The sequence below is a fragment of the Sceloporus undulatus genome, chromosome 7 (assembly GCF_019175285.1).
Source record: "Sceloporus undulatus isolate JIND9_A2432 ecotype Alabama chromosome 7, SceUnd_v1.1, whole genome shotgun sequence".
Classification (NCBI taxonomy): domain Eukaryota; kingdom Metazoa; phylum Chordata; class Lepidosauria; order Squamata; family Phrynosomatidae; genus Sceloporus; species Sceloporus undulatus.
Genome location: NC_056528.1, coordinates 5,722,934 through 5,742,307, shown reverse-complemented (window position 1 = coordinate 5,742,307; position 19,374 = coordinate 5,722,934). Strand labels below are relative to the sequence as shown.

The 19,374-nt window shown below is 45.6% G+C and overlaps 1 protein-coding gene and 1 long non-coding RNA gene across 11 annotated transcripts in view; both read left to right on the top strand.

The window, feature by feature from the left end:
* Positions 1-505: 505 nt before the first annotated feature.
* LOC121936028 lies at positions 506-6,604 on the top strand. Of its 2 annotated transcripts, none has more exons than XR_006104908.1 (3): positions 506-691; positions 1,329-1,973; positions 5,091-6,604. It is a non-coding gene; the product is annotated as an uncharacterized LOC121936028 (long non-coding RNA). The 2 variants fall into 2 exon arrangements; XR_006104909.1 differs by having other exon boundaries at positions 1,329-2,370; positions 5,738-6,604.
* Positions 6,605-10,213: 3,609 nt separating this feature from the next.
* Positions 10,214-19,374, top strand: part of CDK11A (cyclin dependent kinase 11A) — a 25,643-nt gene continuing 16,482 nt past the window's right edge. For 2 of the 9 annotated variants that reach the window (XM_042478770.1, XM_042478769.1), the window contains exons 1-4: positions 11,040-11,805; positions 12,468-12,583; positions 13,722-13,846; positions 15,217-15,355. In XM_042478770.1, the coding sequence (XP_042334704.1) occupies positions 11,695-11,805; positions 12,468-12,583; positions 13,722-13,846; positions 15,217-15,355 (491 nt within the window). In that variant the 5' untranslated portion in view covers positions 11,040-11,694. Of the gene's footprint in view, positions 10,282-11,039; positions 11,806-12,467; positions 12,584-13,721; positions 13,847-15,216; positions 15,356-18,150; positions 18,220-19,374 lie in introns of those variants that run through there. The other 7 variants (XM_042478767.1, XM_042478768.1, XM_042478771.1 and 4 more) reach the window with 7 other exon arrangements.

The window sequence follows — 19,374 nt, the reverse complement described above, 5'->3', positions numbered from 1 at the left end:
TTCAGGTTACGAAAAATTTTTTGGTGCTTTTTGGCGCTATTTCACACGAAATCGCGGCTTTTCCCCATTAGCGCCTATGGGTTTTTCGGCTTGCGAAGTATTCCGGGTTACGAAAGCGGCGGCGGAACGAATTAATTTCGTAACCCGGGGTACCACTGTATTCAAAGGGATCTTTGTAGTACCCTTTCAGAGTTAGGTCCAAAACAGATTGCAGAAATAATCCAGTTTGAGGCCGCTTTAACTGCCTTGGGGAATCCTGGGAATTGTAGTTTGCGGTGGCCCCAGAGCTCTCTGACAGAGAAGGCTAAATAGCTCACAAAACTACAGTTCCCAGGATTCCCTTGCCTTAAGCCAGGGCAGTTAAAGCGGCCTCAGACTGGATTATTTCTGCCGCGTGTTTTGGACCTCAGTCCAGCAATGAAAATGGGACGCTATGCCAGCTTTCGAAAGCGAGTTACAGGTACCATAATGCATCTCAGCAAATGCATCTGAGGAAGTTGACTTTAGTCTTAGCCACTATAGGTCCCAGTTCTTTGAAAAGAGTGGGATATACTGTATATAAATATATAAATATAATCATAATCATAATAATACAAAATCTTATGCTGCCAACTTCTTTCTTTCAGTTAGTCTCAAAGGTGCTGCAAAAGGAACCATAACCACAAGCGATCATTCCTCTGTTCATTTAAAGGTAACTTACTAAGGACAAAATGAATGTATTTTATGTAGAGTATTTATATCCCGGGTCCTGTTCTCTCAACCAATGGAGACTGTAGTAACTCCTCCAGCTGGCCTTGGCTTTATCCCATCTGAAAAGCTCAAAAGTCTCCATTCCCCTTTAGCTGAGGACGGCTAAAAGCCACCCATCTTTGCCCCTTGCAGGTGCTGCGCCAACGGCACGGCGGGGCACTGATGCGCTCCCTAAAAAGGAACCACTCTAGGCAACTTCTTTTTGTGAGCGCCATAATGGTGCCCGCTCGCCATGACGCCACTGCTTCCACTGTTTGGGCACGCGGATGCCTGTGCATCATCGTTGCGTGCTCCCTGTGGCAAAATGGCACACAGACGCTGATTGTAGGGCTGGGCGCGTCTGGATGCCAAGCCCTCCAGAGCCCTAAAATTGGCCCCAGGGGCAAAGGTGGCAAGGGGGGGGGGCAAAAGAAGGAGGCAAGAGGGAGGGGAGGGAAAGGGACGGGGGGAGCTGGCGAATTCAAAGCAGTCAAAGCCGTGAATTCGGAGGGATGACTGTAGAACAATAAGAAATACAACAATAATTTTTAAAATACAACAGTAATATTGTCTCCCGTCTCTTATTGGTCTTCCTGCAGGTGCCACCTTTCAATCCTCTGGAGGACTGTGCACCTGAAAAAGGACAGAGAAATCAGGATTTTGTTTTTCTTTTTGACAGCATCATCCCTTTTGAAGCCCGCTGCTTGCAGTATTCCAAATGGACATTCCCCAAATGAGGGTTTGATAATGGAAGGCACAGTTGCCTCAGCATCGAGTCAAAGGAGGGCACCATGTCCCATCTCATTTCCATGACATCAAAGATATTGGCTATTTCTCCGCAGAGAAGAGAGGGCGGTTTGTCATGCCACCAGTTTCTTCTGAAGTGACAGAGAATCTTATAGGATCTTCCCCAGGCCCACCTTTGTAACACATCTCACTTTAAAGTCATGTGCATCTTCGCAGGCCTAAGGATTTGTTCCACGATGAAACTCCCCAAGATGGTCGAGATTATTCGTATCTACTCATGGAGCTTCTCTGGATCTGGAATGAAAGTGATGATCTTCTCGATGACGCAGAGTGCCTTCTCCTGAGGAGAGAAAGACATTCTGGCCTCAGGAATAAGAGGACACCTCTTGCGGAGAATCAGCACAGACCTTGTGATGGTGTGATATCCTTACCTGGGCCTTGATCTGCATCTCATCTGGCGAATGGCAAGGTTGCTGGGAGATCTGTAGTAGCACCAGGTGGAGCACTTCGTCCATCTTGCAATTCTCTCTGGTGAGGATGCCAGTCATCAAGTCATCACAGACTCTGACAAGAGAAATGTAACAAGTCACCTGGATACTGAGGACCCCGGGGGATGTTTGTCAGAGGAGGAGAAGCAATTCATCTACCCTTCCGATGACTCCAATTCGTGGTCCACAAAGACAGTCATATCTCCTTCGGCAACCATGTTTGCAATCTTCACGGCCTTTTCACGGTTGGAATAGCTGGAACTTTTGGCTTCTTAACGTTAGAATGAATTTGGATCCCAATAACCACTGAAGGACGACGCTTGGGTCATTAGGACTCTCTTTGCTTACCGGCTCAGTAAGACAGTGTTCCTCCTCACTGCTCTCAGGGGTAGCCAGCTCATCCCAGGTATCTCTAGACCAGGGGTAGGCAACCTGCGGCCCGTGGGCCGGATGCAGCCCGTCGAGGCCTTGGGACTGGCCCCAGCCCAGTCCTGCCGCCGGGGCCTTTGGGGGGCAATTGTCTATAGAAGCCTCAGAAACATTCATTTATATTAACATTTTTTAAAAAATCAGCAAATTTTTTTGCATGTCCTCCATTTTTTTTTTTAAGTGTCTTCCATTTGAAAATTTTGTCCTACATTTGTCCTGGTTTATTTATATATTTAATTTTTTAAAAAATTATTTAATTATTTATTTTTGGGCTTTGGCCCCCCAGTTGTCTGAGGGACAGCAACCCGGCCCCCGGCTCAAAAAGGTTGCCTATCCCTGCTCTAGACTCTGAACATCTAAAATGACGGGAGGAAAAGACCATCCCTCCTGTCTACAGCTGCCCTACAAAGCTGTTTGTCAGAGGAGGAGGAGAAGAAGCAATCCATCTACCCTTCTGATGACGCCAATACATGGTCCACAAAGATGGTCATATCCCCCTCTGCAACACTGTTTGCAATCTCCATGGCCTTTTCATGGTTGGAACGGCTGGAATCTTTGCACAGACCACGGAGACACACTTGACACAGACGATGAGCAAAATGGTAAATCAGATATGAGACCCTCCAAGATGGTAGTGAGGACGGCTGGAATCCAGTCATTTAGCTTTTCCGTATCTGGGATGAACGTTAAGATTCTCCCAATGATTGCCTTCACCTGAAGAGAGAAGGACACTAAATAAGAGGACACTTCTTGCAGGGAATCAGAACAGACCTTGTGATGGTGTGATATCCTTACCTGGGCCTTGATCTGCATCTCATCTGGCAAATGGCAAGGTTGCTGTGAGATATGCAGCATCACCAGCGGACCACTTCGTCCATCTTGCAGTTCTCACTGGTGAGGACGCCAGTCATCAAGTCATCGCAGACTCTGACAACAGAAAGGGAAGAAATCACCTGGCTACTGGCTTCCTGCTCAGGGCCCCAGGGGTGTTTGTGAGGAGCAGAAGAATCCATCCATCTTCCTTTCCGATGACTCCAATACATGGTCCACAAAGATGGTCATATCCCCTTCGGCAACCATGTTTGCAATCTCCATGGCCTTTTCACGGCTGGAACGGCTGGAATCTTCGCACAGACCATGGAGACACACTTGACACAGACGATGGGGAGAAGGGGAAATCAGATATGAGACCCTCTAAAATGTTAGTGAGATAGCAGGAATCCAGTCATTTAGCCTTTCCGTATCCAGGATGAACGTTAAGACTCTCCCAGTGATTCTCACTGCCTTCACCTGAAGAGAGAAGGACACTTCTAAGCTTGGGAAGTGAAACAGGGAGCACTCTGTGCAAGCCTCAAAAATGGTGGTGAAAAGACACACCATGTAGCCAACCTTGCACTAGATGCCTTCATTCAGCCAATAGAATGCTGGCTGGAAGGACTTTAAAAATGCTGAGTTGGCAGTTAAAACTGGCAGTTGGAGAACGGTTGAGTCTCGCAGCGAACTGTTAGTCGGGGCTTGACTGCAGAACAAGATGGCCCTTTTAGGCTCAGAGAGGGACCTTAATGTATTTAGGAATTGGCGTGTTGGTGGAGGCCTTTGTAGCTCCTCCAGTGCAACTCTATGGTCAATTAACTAAAATTAACACATAGTGAGAGAGACAGAGGGAACCGAAACTCACTGCGAAAGGGCGTTCATGGGGGGCAGGCCTTGTCCTTCATGTGGTGTAGCAGGTCCAGCCTCTAGAGCAGAACTCCAAGGATATCAATTACTTCTCTGCAGAAAAGAGAGAGCCAGGCCAGAGAGAGGTGACAGAAAAGATGGTTAGTTAAGGAGCCTGGATTCCTAGATCTAGCCCCAATGGCCACTCCTGCCCCAGCCCTGTCTTCTAACCAACTTACCTTGGAGCCATGTATTTTTTAAACCAGCTGCCGGTCCCCGCCTTCAAAGACTGGGACTGGCTGACCAGGATGTTTGTTAGCATGGTCAGGTAGAAGGGGAGAGCAGCAGTCAAACTCTGGAGGTAGCTAAGATATCTGACAATGACACCAATCGCTCTGACCGCCTTCACCTGAGGAGGAGAGAAGAGGACTGCTCTTGTAAACAATCCAGAAAGAGGGAGGGCCACCTGCAGATGGGGACCCTTTGGATTTCCTACCTTGTGGCTGAGTCATGCAAGGGTCAGCCCCTTACCTTGGCCAAACGTTGTTCCTCACTGTCCTCTACCATGGAGCCTCCATTGGCTTGGCGCATGAACTGATACATGCAGTGAGGTACATTGCAATCGGGTGACTCCAAGACTGCATACATGAGCTCATCACAGACCCTAGGGAAAAGGAAGGATAGACTCTAGAGAATGGACTCCCAGCCCCTGAGAGGGAAATAGGGACGCATGGAGGGAATCCGCCTATGTTTCCGAAGATTTGAAGCAATGGTCCAACATGGTCTCCAGATACCTCCAGGCAATAGTGTTGGCCGTATGGATCTTTATTCTCAGGCAGAAACCAGAGAACTTTTTGCACAAACAGTGCAAGTCCTTATGCGTCTGGAAAGAAAGAAAAATGAGAATGGGATTTGTTGTATGTCACAAGAAGGAAAATGTGTCTTTGCCCTCTTTCTCACCGGTGAAGATCCAAGTTTATCTACGTCACACTTCACAAAACTGTCTTGTGAGTCGCTGTCAGGTTGTAGTAGCACCAGGTGGAGCACTTCGTCCATCTTGCAATTCTCTCTGGTGAGGACGCCAGTCATCAAGTCATCACAGTCTCTGACAAGAGAAATGTAACAAGTCACCTGGATACTGAGGACCCCGGGGATGTTTGTCAGAGGAGGAGAAGCAATCCATCTACCCTTCCGATGACTCCAATTCGTGGTCCACAAAGACGGTCATATCCCCTTCGGCAACCATGTTTGCAATCTTCACGGCCTTTTCACGGTTGGAACGGCTGGAATCTTCGCATAGGTGATGGAGCAATGCCTTCTGTTATCAGGGGCCCTGGGGACTCTAAGCGCCGTGGGAATGACGATGCCTTCTTGGTGGAGCTAGTGAAGTTTGAGTTTGAATCTGGAAAGCTAGCTTTGTGGGTTGTGAGAATCTTCCTGCTGCTGTTCCCTGTCTCCTGGGTCTTTGAGCACATCCTCCAAATCCAGAGAGTCTTTCTCTCCCTCTGAGGCCTGGACCAAGGCAGATGGACTGGAGGGAGGCTCGGCTTCTTAAGCTTAGAATGAATTTGGATCCCAATAACCGCTGAAGGACGACGCTTGGGTCATTAGGACTCTCTTTGCTTACCGGCTCAGTAAGACAGTGTTCCTCCTCACTGCTCTCAGGGGTAGCCAGCTCATCCCAGGTATCTCCAGACTCTGAACATCTAAAATGACGGGAGGAAAAGACCATCCCTCCTGTCTACAAATCCCCTAGAAAGCTGTTTGTCAGAGAAGGAGGAGAAGCAATCCATCTACCCTTCTGATGATTCCAGTATATGATTGGTAAAGAGGTCCATATTCCTCTTGACAACTATAGCTGCAATCTCCATGGCCTTTTCATGGTTGGAAGGGCTGTAATCTTTACACATGTCGTGAAAACCTGTTTTTGTCTGTCATGGAAAAAATCGGGAGGGGGGATTTGGTAACTGGCATTTGCTGTAACAAGCCTTGGAAATTGATTCCAATTTTCATGGAAGTCAGAAGACATAGGACCCCTTTACTATTATTATGGGAGAGGCTGCTTTCCTGGCCTCTCCAGGACTAGTTCTGACAATAGACTATGATATGAGCTGAAAAAGCCCAATGCTCACTAGTCCAGCCTCCCTGGTTGCTCTGAGATGAATTTCCCACCCGAAAGGTCTATGGAAGAGGTGCCCTGGGGTCTCTAAGTGCCCCGAGGAGGACGATGCCTTCTTGGTGGAGGTAGCAAAGCTATCAGGGTAGACCTGCTAGTGGTCCTTTTCAGAGGAACTGTATGCCTCACCTCCAGTGATGCCAAAGGGGAGCCTTGGTAGGGAATGGGGGCATGTTCCTCTTGGTCCTGGGAGCTGTGTAGAAAAGCACAAGGAGGTGATATGTGACATTGGGGCCATAAAAACTATACTGAATTGGTTTGTGGAGACAATTCTCATGTTTTGTCCTTTGTATTGTCTGCCTTTTCTTTTAAACGTTTTACGCTTTTTGATAAGCTCATGTTGTCATGGCCTTTGGCTAGTGCAATAAACTTGATGATGATGATGATGATGATGATGTAGCATGCTTCCGCCTCCCAATCCTTCCACTCCATCACAAACATCTACACAATGCTTGCCAAGGGAAAACCTTTTCCATACAAGGCTCTACCATTCAGTGTTGTTTTCTTCAGTGGCACTCACTACAGTGATAGGAACGCATTGGAAATAGTGGGGCTTTCATGTATACCCATAACTTCCCGCATTCCCTCTTTCTTTCACACACACAAATATACATGCATATATACATATACCATTGAAAGGACAAATGGGTTGATTCCATCTCTTGCTCCAAAATAGGCAGGAAAAACGTGTATGCTCAAACCCCATTGGCTGCAATGGAGGAACGCTTCCGCATTTGGCGCAGCACATGCCACAGGTCCACATGCCATTCATTTATTCTCCCATGGCTTAAGCTGTGGGTTCTTTTCGGCACACACGGGCGCCGCCATCAGTGTGCCACTAGCACACTGTGGCTCATCGATGACGCAAGTACGGCGCCCTGATGTACGGACGCGGCGCCGCACATGCGCCATCAGGCCGCCATCCATACAGACTAGGGACTTGACATTATTTCTCCAATCCTTTGGGATCAACCAGGCAGCTCCAAAGCTTTTTGTATTTCCTTATTGCTCTCAGATACGAACCCTGACATAACATAAAAGGTTGCCAAATTTTGTGCCGAGGCAATAATAGTTTTAGACAAACAATGTTGGCTAGAGGAGAAATGCAAGGCATGTGTCTGCAATCCCTTTGAAACTTTTACCACTTAAGAATCATGGCAGCTCTGACTAGTTTTGATGTGCCATTTTATACTTTTTATACAAATTTGTATACCGATCTCTCTCTGGATCAATCTAGAGGCTGCAGTGCCCTGAGTATCCACAATGGCTTCAGACAACCGTTCTTTCCCTGTGTCCCTCTGTCTTCCATTGAGGCCAATGCTGCTAGAAAGCCTTACAGCTGGAGGGAGGAGGAGGAGGAAAGAAAGGGCCCTTGGCTTTGCACAGCCAGAGATCCCTCTGCGCTGGGCACTTACGTGTGTGTGTGTGTGTGTGTGTGTGTATACATACATATATCAGAAGTGTATGTATATACATACACACACATATATACACAAACCACATACATATTTCTGCTGTGTGTGTGTGTGTGTGTGTGTGTGTATATATATATATATATATATATATATATATATAGACACACATATACACAAACACATAGGATAGGATAAGATAGGAGAGGAGAGGATTACCAACTGGTTGACGGAAACTGAAATGTCTATAACTGATCTGAAAGTGTATTTGAAATTGCAATTATTATTTTATCAATTTTTGTATTGGTCAATGACCAAATAAATTTTACTACTATATATATGTTATAATATTTATATAATGTTTGTATTGTATTTAACATTATATTGTTTTAGTTACGTTATTTTAAAATTTTTTAAAGCTTTTTTTAATGTGTTTTTATATTGCAAGTCACTTTGGGTCCACTTTTGGGGCATAAAAAAGGGGGACCCAAGTTGGCTTGCAAAATAAAAGCACATTAAAAAAAATTAAAAATTAAAATAACCTAATCAAAAAAATGTAATGTTAAATACAATACAAATAATAATAATAATAATAACAACAACAACATCCCATGGCATCCATGGATTTGGGGATCCAGGGTTCCCTCTGTGACTTGGCCTCATGGAAACAAAAGCAGGGCTTGGGGCCACAAAGACTGGACCCTGCCTTCCATCCTGAGGCTCTTTTGGGAGATGTAGTATCAAAGGGCCATGTCTTCCAGTTTGATATCCAGGGCAGCAGGGTTGAACCCTTCAGATGCCCAGGACCAAAGCCTTTGGCTTCCCTGCCTCGTTATTGTTGTTGTTGTAAACATGGACCCAAAAACGCCAGCCCTGAGTCTCCCAAACCCAATATAATACTAATATATATTAGTATTTGTATTTATTAGTACAGTATTTGTATATATATTAGTATTTGTATTTTTAAGAGGTTTTGCTGCACAATGGGCTAATACAGATCCCTCTGTTTCTTCTGCAGCACAAGAGGGAAGAAGGATGATGGGTTTGATGCTGCTGGCGCCCTTCGCGAGTTCAGGGAATGCTTAGCTGTGGACTACAATTCCCATCATCCCCGGAGGGCTCAAGGATGCTGGGAATTTCCAGAAAGGAGCTCGAGGGAGGGGGCCAAGAGACCTCTGCATGGCCTGCTGGGGATGATGGGAAGTGTCCTCCAACCCTAGTCTTGAAGGGCTCTAAGGCAGAGAATGGAGGGCTTGATGAGGATGATGGGAAGTGTCCTCCAAGACCCCTAACATGGACATTCAAGCCAACAGCCCTGGGAAGGGGGATGATAGGTCCTGCAGTTCAAGAGGCCTGCTGCTCCCCCTGAACCCTGAGGAGCTCAGGTCTGTGTCTGTGTGCTTGACAAGGGCTGCAAGATCCCTATATATATATATTAGTATTTGTATTTTTAAGAGGTTTTGCTGCAGAATGGGCCTTTCAGGGGATCCCTGGGACTCAGGGATCTATCTCTCTGGATCGATCTCTGACTCGATCCAGAGGCTGCATTGCCCCGAATAGCCACAAGAGGGCGCCCTTATATTAGGGATGCTCTTTATTATCAGCCACATCATAAAACCCAAGTCTATGGGGACTAATGCTATTTTCCCATTGGCTCCCAACAATTAAAATAGCCTAATTAAAACAATGCAATGTTAAATACGATGCAAACATTACATCATCATAATAAATTTTATTTTGATGCCCCAAAAAGGGACCCAAGGGGGCTTGCAATATAAAAGGCTTTCGCAGCCATACGCAGAGGTCAGAAACCAGCACCGCTGCGGGTTTGACAGCACTTTCAACTGACACGGATCAATGCTATGGAATTCTGGGAGTTGTAGTTCTGTCAGAGGGCTCTGGCGGCCCAAAACAAATTACAGGTTCGCAGAATTGTAGTGTAGTTAAAGTGGTGTCAAACTGGATTATTTCTGCAGTGCGGATTCGTTCGGCCTAAAGGAAAGAAGCCTCCAGAGTACGTTTTCTGAGACTGCGGAAATAATCCAGTTTGAAACCGCTTTAACTGCCCTGGCTCAGTGCTAGGGAATCCTGGGAGTTTTGATTCACGGACAGAGAAGGCGAAACGTCTCACAAAAGTACATTTCCCAGAATGCCCTAGCATTATTAAGACAGGGCAGTTAAAGCGGCCTGAAAGCGGGTTATTTCTGCAGTGTGTAACTTTTGGGGCCTATCCCTGGTGTTCAATAATACAGGTGTGAGTCTATGGAAATGCTCAGGAGGCTATGACTCTGGAGACCAGGGTTGACATCCTGCTTGGCTAAGTCACACTCTCTCAGCCTCCTCAGGGGAAGAAGGCAGCAGAGAAGGCCTTAAAGGCACAGGAGAAGAGACCAGGAAGAATTCAGTGAAGAGGACATTAAAGGGCAAAGAAAGGCGGAAGTCCAGCAAGAGACCCGGAAGCACCGACTCCGCCTTCTCGGATTCGTTCTAGTAAAAAAGTCTATGCGTCGCGCTGCACTTTCTCTGCGCACGCGCCGCCGGAAGCGCGTCCCCTGCTCATGGGTGACGTCAAACTCCTGCGCCGGAAGTGGCACGTTTTACAGGCGCTGTGCTTCCTGGGCGGCAAGGGCAGTCGTGGAAGGTAGGAAGAGGGGCGCCAATGAAGGGCCTCCGGCGGTTTTTCGGGCGGAGGGAGCGGGGCTTCCCCGGGAAAGAAGGAAGGGAGGGCCTTTGCGGGGCCTGGCTTCGGTTCCGGCGGAGGCACAGGGGCAGGCGCGCCCTAGCCAAGCAGCCTGGTCTCTGGGTGGTTCGCAGTGGGACTCCGGAGGCATCTGCCCCCGTTTGATCCTCTCGAAATGGTGGTCCCTGTCGGTGTGACTTTGAAAGAACTGACAGCCCTTGCCCTCTGGGAAGCCATACTGGCCCCTAGGGAGCCACTGGAGGATACTGGCCCATAGGGAAGCCTTGGGAATTACTGCTCATAGGGAATCACTGGCGAATGCTAGATGACTGACTCTAGATTAGTAGGATCATAGAGCTAGGAGGAGAGACCCCCAAAAGGGCCTTGATCCAGTCCAGCCCCTTTATTCTGCCATGCAGGAACTCCCAGTCAAAGCATCCCCATTGACAGATGGCCATCCAGCCTCTGCTTAAAGGCCTCCAAGGAAGGAGTATGATCCACTGTCAAACAGCCCTTACTCTCAGGAAGTTCCTCCAAATGTTGGGCTGGAATCTCTTTTCCTGGAGCTTGCATCCATTGCTCCATTGTCTCCTGTTCTCTGGAGCAGCAGGAAACAAGCTTGCTCCCTCCTCAATATGGCATCCCTGCAAATACTTAAACAGGGTTCTCATATCCCCTCTTAACCTTCTCTTCTCCAGGCTAAACATCCCCAGTGAAGGGGACATTTGGCAAGAAAACCCTGTGATAAGGTTCCCACAAGTCAAGGATTACTTGGAAGCACACAGCAACACAGTTTCTAAGGAAGTAGTAGTCTTGGTCTATTCAGTGCTAAGCGTCATCTGGAGTCCTGCAGTCAGTTTTGGCACCTTCTTAAAAGAAGGATATAGGTCCCGTACAGACCGGCCAAAATAAAGCTGCTTCCGTTCACTTTGGAGGCATGCTGTTTAAATGATGCATGCGTCCTAAGAGTCCAGAAGCTGTGCCAAAGCCACGCTCCAGTCCTAAGCACTGGACCACAGCTTCTTGACTCTTAGGATCTTGTACCAATTGGGGGGGGGAGAATACTATTTAGACTGATTTCATGTAGCCCCAGCCTAATTTGCAAAGCCCTCTAAGGAGCCATAGCTTGGAGAAAGCTTTTTGCATTGCCAAGTTCTGTCTCTAGCACCTTCAACTGAAGCAGGTGGAAGCCCTCTGTCAGCCAGATTTGATTTGCTTGCTTTGTTTTGAGAGGAATGAAGCTTCCACCTACTTTTTGGCATCAGGCTCACTTAGACTCGGCCAAAATGTAATATTCAAGTATGACCAGTTATGATCCACGATATCATTCAGTAATAGTAGTTGTGTTCTTTCCTAGTGCCTTTTTTAACGCAAATGGGTGATGAAAAGGAGTCTTGGAAAGTGAAAACGTTAGATGAAATTCTTCAGGAGAAGAAACGCCGGAAAGAGCAAGAAGAGAAAGCAGACACAAAGCGCCTCAAAAATGTAAGTTTACTACTTTAAAGGCTATAAGGAACATAAGGATGTTTTCATTCCTTTCCCCCTTGTCCCTCTCTATCACTAGATAGAGATCTATCATGTCCCTCTCTGTCATCCACAGCTTTGCTTGGGTTCTGCAAACTCAAACCTGCGGAACGCTATCTTGATGCACCTTTATTTTGGCCCTTTGATGAAAGCTGCAGTCCTGTATACACTTACCTGGATTAAAGCTCATTCAACTCAGTGGAACTTGCTGCAGAGTTGCCAAGATATAGATTGTGCTGCATAACAAGTTCCAAAATCTGGACAGCTTTCTGCAGTTAGAATGCAAACATATGGCCTGTTACAGACTGCCAAAATAAAGCTGCTTGGGGTCTCTTTGGAGGGATGCTGTTTAAATGATGCATGCATCCTAAGAATCCAGAAGCTGCACCAAAGCTGCCCTCCAGTGCTTAGGAATGAAGTGTGGCTTTGGCGCAACCTCTGGACTCTTAGGACCCATGCATCACTTAAATAGCATACCTCCAAAGAGACCCAAAGCAGCTTTATTTTGGCAGTCTGTAACAGGCCGTACATTCCCCCAATAGGCAGGAATCAGATAGTCCTTATAGGAGTGCAATTCCCCAATGGCCCAAATGGATATGTTTTTTTCTCCCAAACCATTGTAGTCTGATGATCGGGATTCAAAGCGCGATTCCCTTGAAGAGGGAGAATTGAGAGATCACCGCATGGAGATAACTATCAGGAATTCACCTTACCGGAGGGAAGACTCTATGGAAGACCGGTAAGAGACCAGCTCTTGGGATTGGCTGAGATTTTATCTTTGTCACAGGTTTAGTTGTAATTCCTAGCAATATGCCCCACATCCTTAGGAATGTATATGGAAGTGTCATAAGTACCTGCCTGCAGCATTATGCCACAGAGCACACTGAAGGAGAGGGGTGTATTTGGCCACCAGTTCTGAAACTTGTGTGGCTCTTGCAGTGACCATCTGGAATGGAAGCCATTCAGATCTAACAGGCTGGACTCCGCTGTCCCTCTGTGGGACAAAGGAGTATGGCTAATGGAACTAAGGCCTGTTACAGACTGCCAAAATAAAGCTGCTTCATGTCTCTTTGGAGGTATGCATTTTAAGAATCCAGAAGCTGCACCAAAGCTGCGCTCCAGTGCTTAGGAATGGAGTGTGGCTTTGGCGCGACCTCCGGACTCTCCAAAGAGACCCGAAACAGCTTTGTTTTGGCAGTCTGTAACGAAAAGAACAGAGTAATTCTGGTACCTCTGTGGGTGGGTTACTCACTTGTGAATGCTCACATTCCTTTTTTAAACTCTTTGCTTCCAGTTCAGTTTGGCATTGCATTCTTTGCCTGTTAAAAGACAGTTGGCTATTCCCTTTCCTTGTCACTTTCACTTTGGGGCTCTCAGCATATTGCAAATGATTAATGCTGGGCCAAGTGGACTAGTACAGATTTTATGGAGCTGCTGACATCTGAGAATCTGTACTATTGGAGATGAGGAACATGCAATGTTGAGTTGGTAATCCCATAGCCTTTCCACTGTCTTTCCGCATGGGATTTGTGGTTCAACAATATATAGAGGACAACAGTTTTCCTACACTGGATTGTTAAATCTAAGGAGATATCTAGTTGAAACCTGAACAGGAGAACTTCTGCCACTCTCATGTGACTGATTCAAACTTTCTAAAGGGAAGGTACAGACCGGGAGCCCCATCCAGCCAATTTCAGCGCCATTTCCATCCTACTGATTTCCATTGGAAGTGGGGAATTCATTGGGGAATGAGGAGAAACCATTGGAATTATTCCCTTCTGTCTAGTTTGGTAGCACCCATAATGAGAAAATGGTGGTTGTCTCATTCCACAACATCTTTTCCTGTTTCCCCCTCCACATTGTTCTGCATTCTCTAGGGGAGAGGAGGATGACTCCCTGGCTATCAAACCCCCGCAGCAAATGTCACGGAAAGAGAAGGCCCATCACCGGAAGGACGAGAAAAGGAAAGAGAAGCGACGGCATCGCAGCCACTCAGCAGAAGGTGCCTGGAGTCTTAACTGGTCATTCTCTTCTTGGTGTCCAGTAGAAGGCTTGTTCTCTGTGCAGCAGTGGAGCAATATTTGGAGAGGGGGGTTGCTCCCCCTGACTGAATACTATGCTCAGAGGTTGCCCATTCTGCACCAAATGTTTTGCCTTCCATTGATCCTTCGTGGGATCTGAATGCATGGCAGGGGGTTGGACTGGATGGCCCTAGTGGTCTCTTCCAACTCTACGATTCTATGATTCTAGTTTGTCTGTATACTTGTGTCATGGGGGCTGGTGGGTCTTTAGACCTCACCTTGGCTGCCCATGAATGGAAGCTGTCCTTTAAAACAAAACCAAAAAGAATAGCCAATGTTGGACCACTGAATAATTTCTGTTTTACCAGCTAGTGCCTGCTTGCTACTGAGATTCATGGAAAGAATGCCAGATTAATTTTGATCTGAGCGATTAATGGATGTCTTACACTTTCAAGCAAGAATATAGACTCAAGGTTGTTTAACATGTATCAGTAGTACAGTGAGCCCGCACCATATGCGGGCTCCTTATAGGCAGCTTTCAGCGTACACTAAAGCTGCCTGGGAAATGGGCGAGTGCCCTGAATGTGTGTATATTGCCATGCGGTGAGCACGAGCCCCATTATATCCAATGGGGCTCATGAATGGTGCACGCGGCCGTGAGGCGTGTACACAGCAACGCAGCAAGCATGGCCCCATTGGATATAATGGGGCTCATGCTTATATGTTTTTTGCTTTATGGGGGGGGGGGGGTTCGGATCGGATCCCCTGCATAAAGCAAGGGCCCTCTGTAGCCTTTTTGATCTTACTAGCTACACTGTCACAAAGAAGTGCACAAATTTCTGAATGCAGCAGAGATTGTTACAGTAACTGCTGGCGTTGCTGCACACATCATGGCTAAACCTTTGAAGTTGTGGAATTGGAAAGGGTCTCTTTAGCCCAGTGCCAGTATTTTAGTCCAGGGAATTTGCTGCTACAGCATTCCCAATAGTGGCCTCCCGGTATATGTTTTAAATCCTCTAACAAAAGAGAGTCCATCACCTTCCAAGGCAATATATTACAGTTTTAGAAGAGATCGTACCATCAGGTACTTCATCATCATCAGGTGTGATGCCTTTGGGTACTCCCAAATATACCCAAAAAGCGACCACTTTTCTCTGACTTCATTCCTTGGTGTTCACAAAGTTATCCCTTCAGTCTGTGTGATGTGTGCCATGGCCAAAATCTGTCTGTAGGTTGTGAGAGATGGGTCTGTTTTGTTTTTGTTTGCTCTCCCCCCCCCCCCCCAAGACTCTGAATGCTGTTTGGGAAGGGAGGTAACAGTTTGGCCTTTTCTTTGTATTTTTATTATTAGGGAAGCATGCTAGGGTGAAAGAGAAGGAGCGCGAGCATGAACGTAGAAAAAGGCACCGAGAAGAGCAGGATAAGGCCCGCCGTGAATGGGAGAGGCAGAAAAGGAGGGAAATGGCTAGGGAGCATTCTCGGAGAGAGAGGTAAATCCCCTTCCCCATTCCTAAATGTCCTCCACAGAACCCGCTTCCAAGGGGTTTTCCTTAATCTCTTGAAATTGCATTTGTTAGGTCCTTTAGTTCTTTGTTTATATAACTTGCCCTTAAGGAGCTGTCTGGAGTCAGTGAGTATGGTTCCTAGAACTGTGACAATTTCTTAACAATAGACGCCAGTTTAGCTTTAAAATGTAATCGAAGGTGTGGACAGAACTGTGATATTTACAGGCTGCGCTTTTACCAAAAGAGGTGAAGAATATGCTATTGCATACAGAGTTTAGTTTTTTAGGAATCTTACCTTATTTTTGCAAGCACGTTTTTAGATTTTAGGACTATAGAAGATGGCTTAGAAAAGTACATTCGTGATGCTTGGTGAAATTATAAAGGTAGGGACGTACCTGAATATGGGTTTGAGTAGGACTGCAGGTGAGTTATATAAGGCCTTGGATAGCTCCTCACATCATCTGCAAAATAAGATGAGAATCAGACAGATTTTGCTTAATTGGCCAAGTTGAAAGAAAAGAGGGTCAGTGGATGTAACAGCTATTTTAAAACTGATATTACTGAATAATCTTTCCAGAGTTCTTGATGGTCTCAGCTGAGTCCCTGATTTAAATATGAATTCGAGTTGGGGGAGTTGTTAGTGGGGTGCCAAGAAATAAAGATTTCACATCAGTGACATAACCACAGCCAGATTGCGATCAGTATTTTTGAGCTATTGACTGGGCCACACATATCTGGTGCTGTGGCAGTATTCAAGGCAACTAGACATAGGTCTTGTGTCCTCTGTGCCCAGATGGATGCGCACCAAAAGTCTTGAGTGTTAGATACTTTGAGTTTCATTACATGATAGGATATAAATGGTATGCCTGAACATCCAAAAAAGTAGTCCAGAGCAATAGCTTGGAAAGGCAATTTTGTTGGAGGTGGGGGACTACATCTCTCAAGCAATGGTTTTTAAAGCTTGCTTGCCTGCAGAAGATCCTCAGGTGACTAGATGAATGACTGTTTACAAATCTGGGTCTACTGCTGGCATGCTGTAGGACTCCAAACGTTTCACATCACTAGATTTTGCAAGCCATCAGTTGCTTAAAGTAAAAAGCACACCTTATTTTGTGAAGCTGTTTTGCCTCTGCTGTGCTAGGGTATAAAAGATATTGGCCTTCCCCTCTTGCAATTGGAGGAAGCCTTTGATAACATTAGTTATTAGTGTCTTTTCAGATACTTGAGATACTTTTCAGTATCAGTAAATAGTCGCTGAATACTGAAATATTGGTGACAGATAGATTACTTAAATAATTTACGAAGCATGTGGCTAATGAACTCTTTGTGGTTCCCAGCCATAACAATAACCTCTCTGTGTTATTCCTCTTCACTTTTAAAGTGCAGGCTTTACTTTACGTATTGGATAACAGCAGCCACTGTTAGGACAATTAAATGAAATTCTTGTTCTTTGGCTTGGATGCAGCTAAGCTAGGGACTGATCCTTGATCAAAAAGTAAGCAGGAGGTCCACAAAATAACTCACACAGGTTTAAAGCCAGAGCTGGAAGTTAGCTCCAAGAATGTTCCCCAACTTGAAGGCATGCTGGGTGTGAATTGCAGGAGTTGTCATCTTTAAAAAGGGCCAATTTTTCAGCCTCTCATTAGAGCAGAATTGAAGTAGGACATGAAGTTAATCAAGGTTGATGCCCTGTCTCCAAGAGTTGCCAGCATGAGAAGCTCATATCTAAACTAAGGCCTGTTACAGACTGCCAAAATAAAGCTGCTTCGGGTCTCTTTGGAGGTATGCTCTTTAAATGATGCATGGGTCCTAAGAGCCCGGAGGTTGCGCCAAAGCCACACTCCATTCCTAAGCACTGCAGTGCAGCTTTGGTTCAGCTTCTGGATTCTTAGGGTGCATGCATCATTTAAACAGCATACCTCCAAAGACACCTGAAACAGCTTTATTTTGGCAGTCTGTAACAGGCCCAAGATAGCAATAATCCTGTTGTTTTTATCAGCAGTCCAGGACTGGTCAACTGTGGCCTTCTGAATGTGTTTTTGGCCTGAAGTACCCTTGATAGAAACTTCAGTCTAACAACAGCTGGAGAGCCACACTTGCCTGCTCCTGAAGCCATCAGGGAAACAATCCCTCCCCCAAATATATCTGGTTCAAGTGCATTGGGAAAAGACCAGCCAGGTAAGGGACATGCAGTTCACCATTCCCTGACCCAGTGTTCTTCAGCAAGTTGTTTTGGCTGAACATATGTTCATTGAAGGGTTTGTTTCTGAATGGTGTTTCTGGTACTATAAAATAACATTGGTTGAAAAGATGTAACTGACACTGGGTACTTGGTCTAACAATGAACAACTGCGAATAAACTGTTAAACAGTCATTGTTGTTTCAGTAAGAGGGTTAGATAGTAATAATAATAATATAATAATAATATAGCCTTTTGTTAAAAAATGATCAATTTTTAAAAGACAGGATTCTTTTTAAAGTCAGCCTAATGAAGAGAACTGGATATGACTAGTGATCTAAATGGACGCTAGAGCAGTAGTTTTGAATCTTTGGTCCTCCGTATGTTTCAGACTTCATCTCCCAGAAGCTCAGCCAGCATGGCCAGTAGTTGAGGTTTCTGGGAATTAAAGTTCAAGTCATAGAGGGCCAAATGGTGACAGCTCTGCATTCAAGCACTTGCGCTCCGTCTTGCACTTGTAAGAGTTTTTGCCAAGCAGCATTGGCTACATGTGACAGAACCACTCTGCTTGACAATATTTCACAATATCTCTTAAAATCAGACAGCACCTTTTGGCTTTGGCTCAGGCATCCCTTGGACAAACCCATCCTAAGACGTTTTGTTACATTGGGTGAGTGTGGACACTTGTTAGATCAGTGTTTAAGTTGAGATATGAATGTATATTTTCTACATGCCTGCATCCATGTTTCTTCTCCCTTTGCACAACATGCCATTAAACTGGGACACTTCTAATTAAGCATTAAAACTAAATTTGGTTGTCCCAACTAGACTAGTCCATTGAAGCATTGGGAAGTTGTTCAGCCGACATTCATGTAAATTCCACTGGCTGAATGGTCTACTCTAGTTGCAACTAGCAAATGGACTTAGAACAGTGATGGCGAACCTTTGGCACGTGTGGCAGAGGTGGCACTCAGAGCCCTCTCTGTGGGCATATGTGCCATCGTCCCAGCACAGCGTTTACCAGTGTTTGCTACTAGAAAGCCAGAGGGACATGGCACTTTGCAATAAATAAGTGGGTTTTGGGTTGCAGGTTGGGCACTCGGACCCTAAAAGGTTCATCATCACTGACTTAGTTCTAGTTCAGCCTTACCTGATAAATGGTTACTAGCTTTGGAACAATCTAGAATATTAAGCCAACTTTAAACCATGGTTTAACGTCCTGAATTTTTCTGAAGCTGTGATAACTTCAGTTTCTTTGTTCAAACAAAGGTTGGAATTCAGGGTGAATGTATTTCTTTAGATTCTCATTTATTCAATATTTAATGTTAGATTAACAGACAATAGAAGTACTTAGAAAATTGAGTCTCATTTGCGTAGTGTGTCTTGTTTAAAAATTCTGGACATTGTAGCCATTTTACTTTACATTGCTTCCTTGATGATATGTTTTGTGTTATTTTATGTGTGTAGTCTGTGAATGAAATCATATGCTTAGCTTATTGGCTCTGTGCCTGTTTCTGTTCAGACCAAGTGAGAAACGATGTTCAAATGAAAGCATGGTTAATGGAACCAAACCTAGTTTGTTTGTTTCCTCCTTGAAAGAAGGAGGCAAAGGGCTGTGTTCTTGGGCAGAACATTCATTCCTGTCTCAGCTTATTAAACTAGATCAGTGATGGCGAACCTATGGCATGCATGCCAGAGGTGGCACTCAGAGCCCTCTCTGTGGGCACATGTGCCATCGTCCCAGCACAGAGTTTGCCAGAGTTTGTTACTAGAAAGCCAGAGGGACATGGCACTTTGCAATAAATAAGTGGGTTTTGGGTTGCAG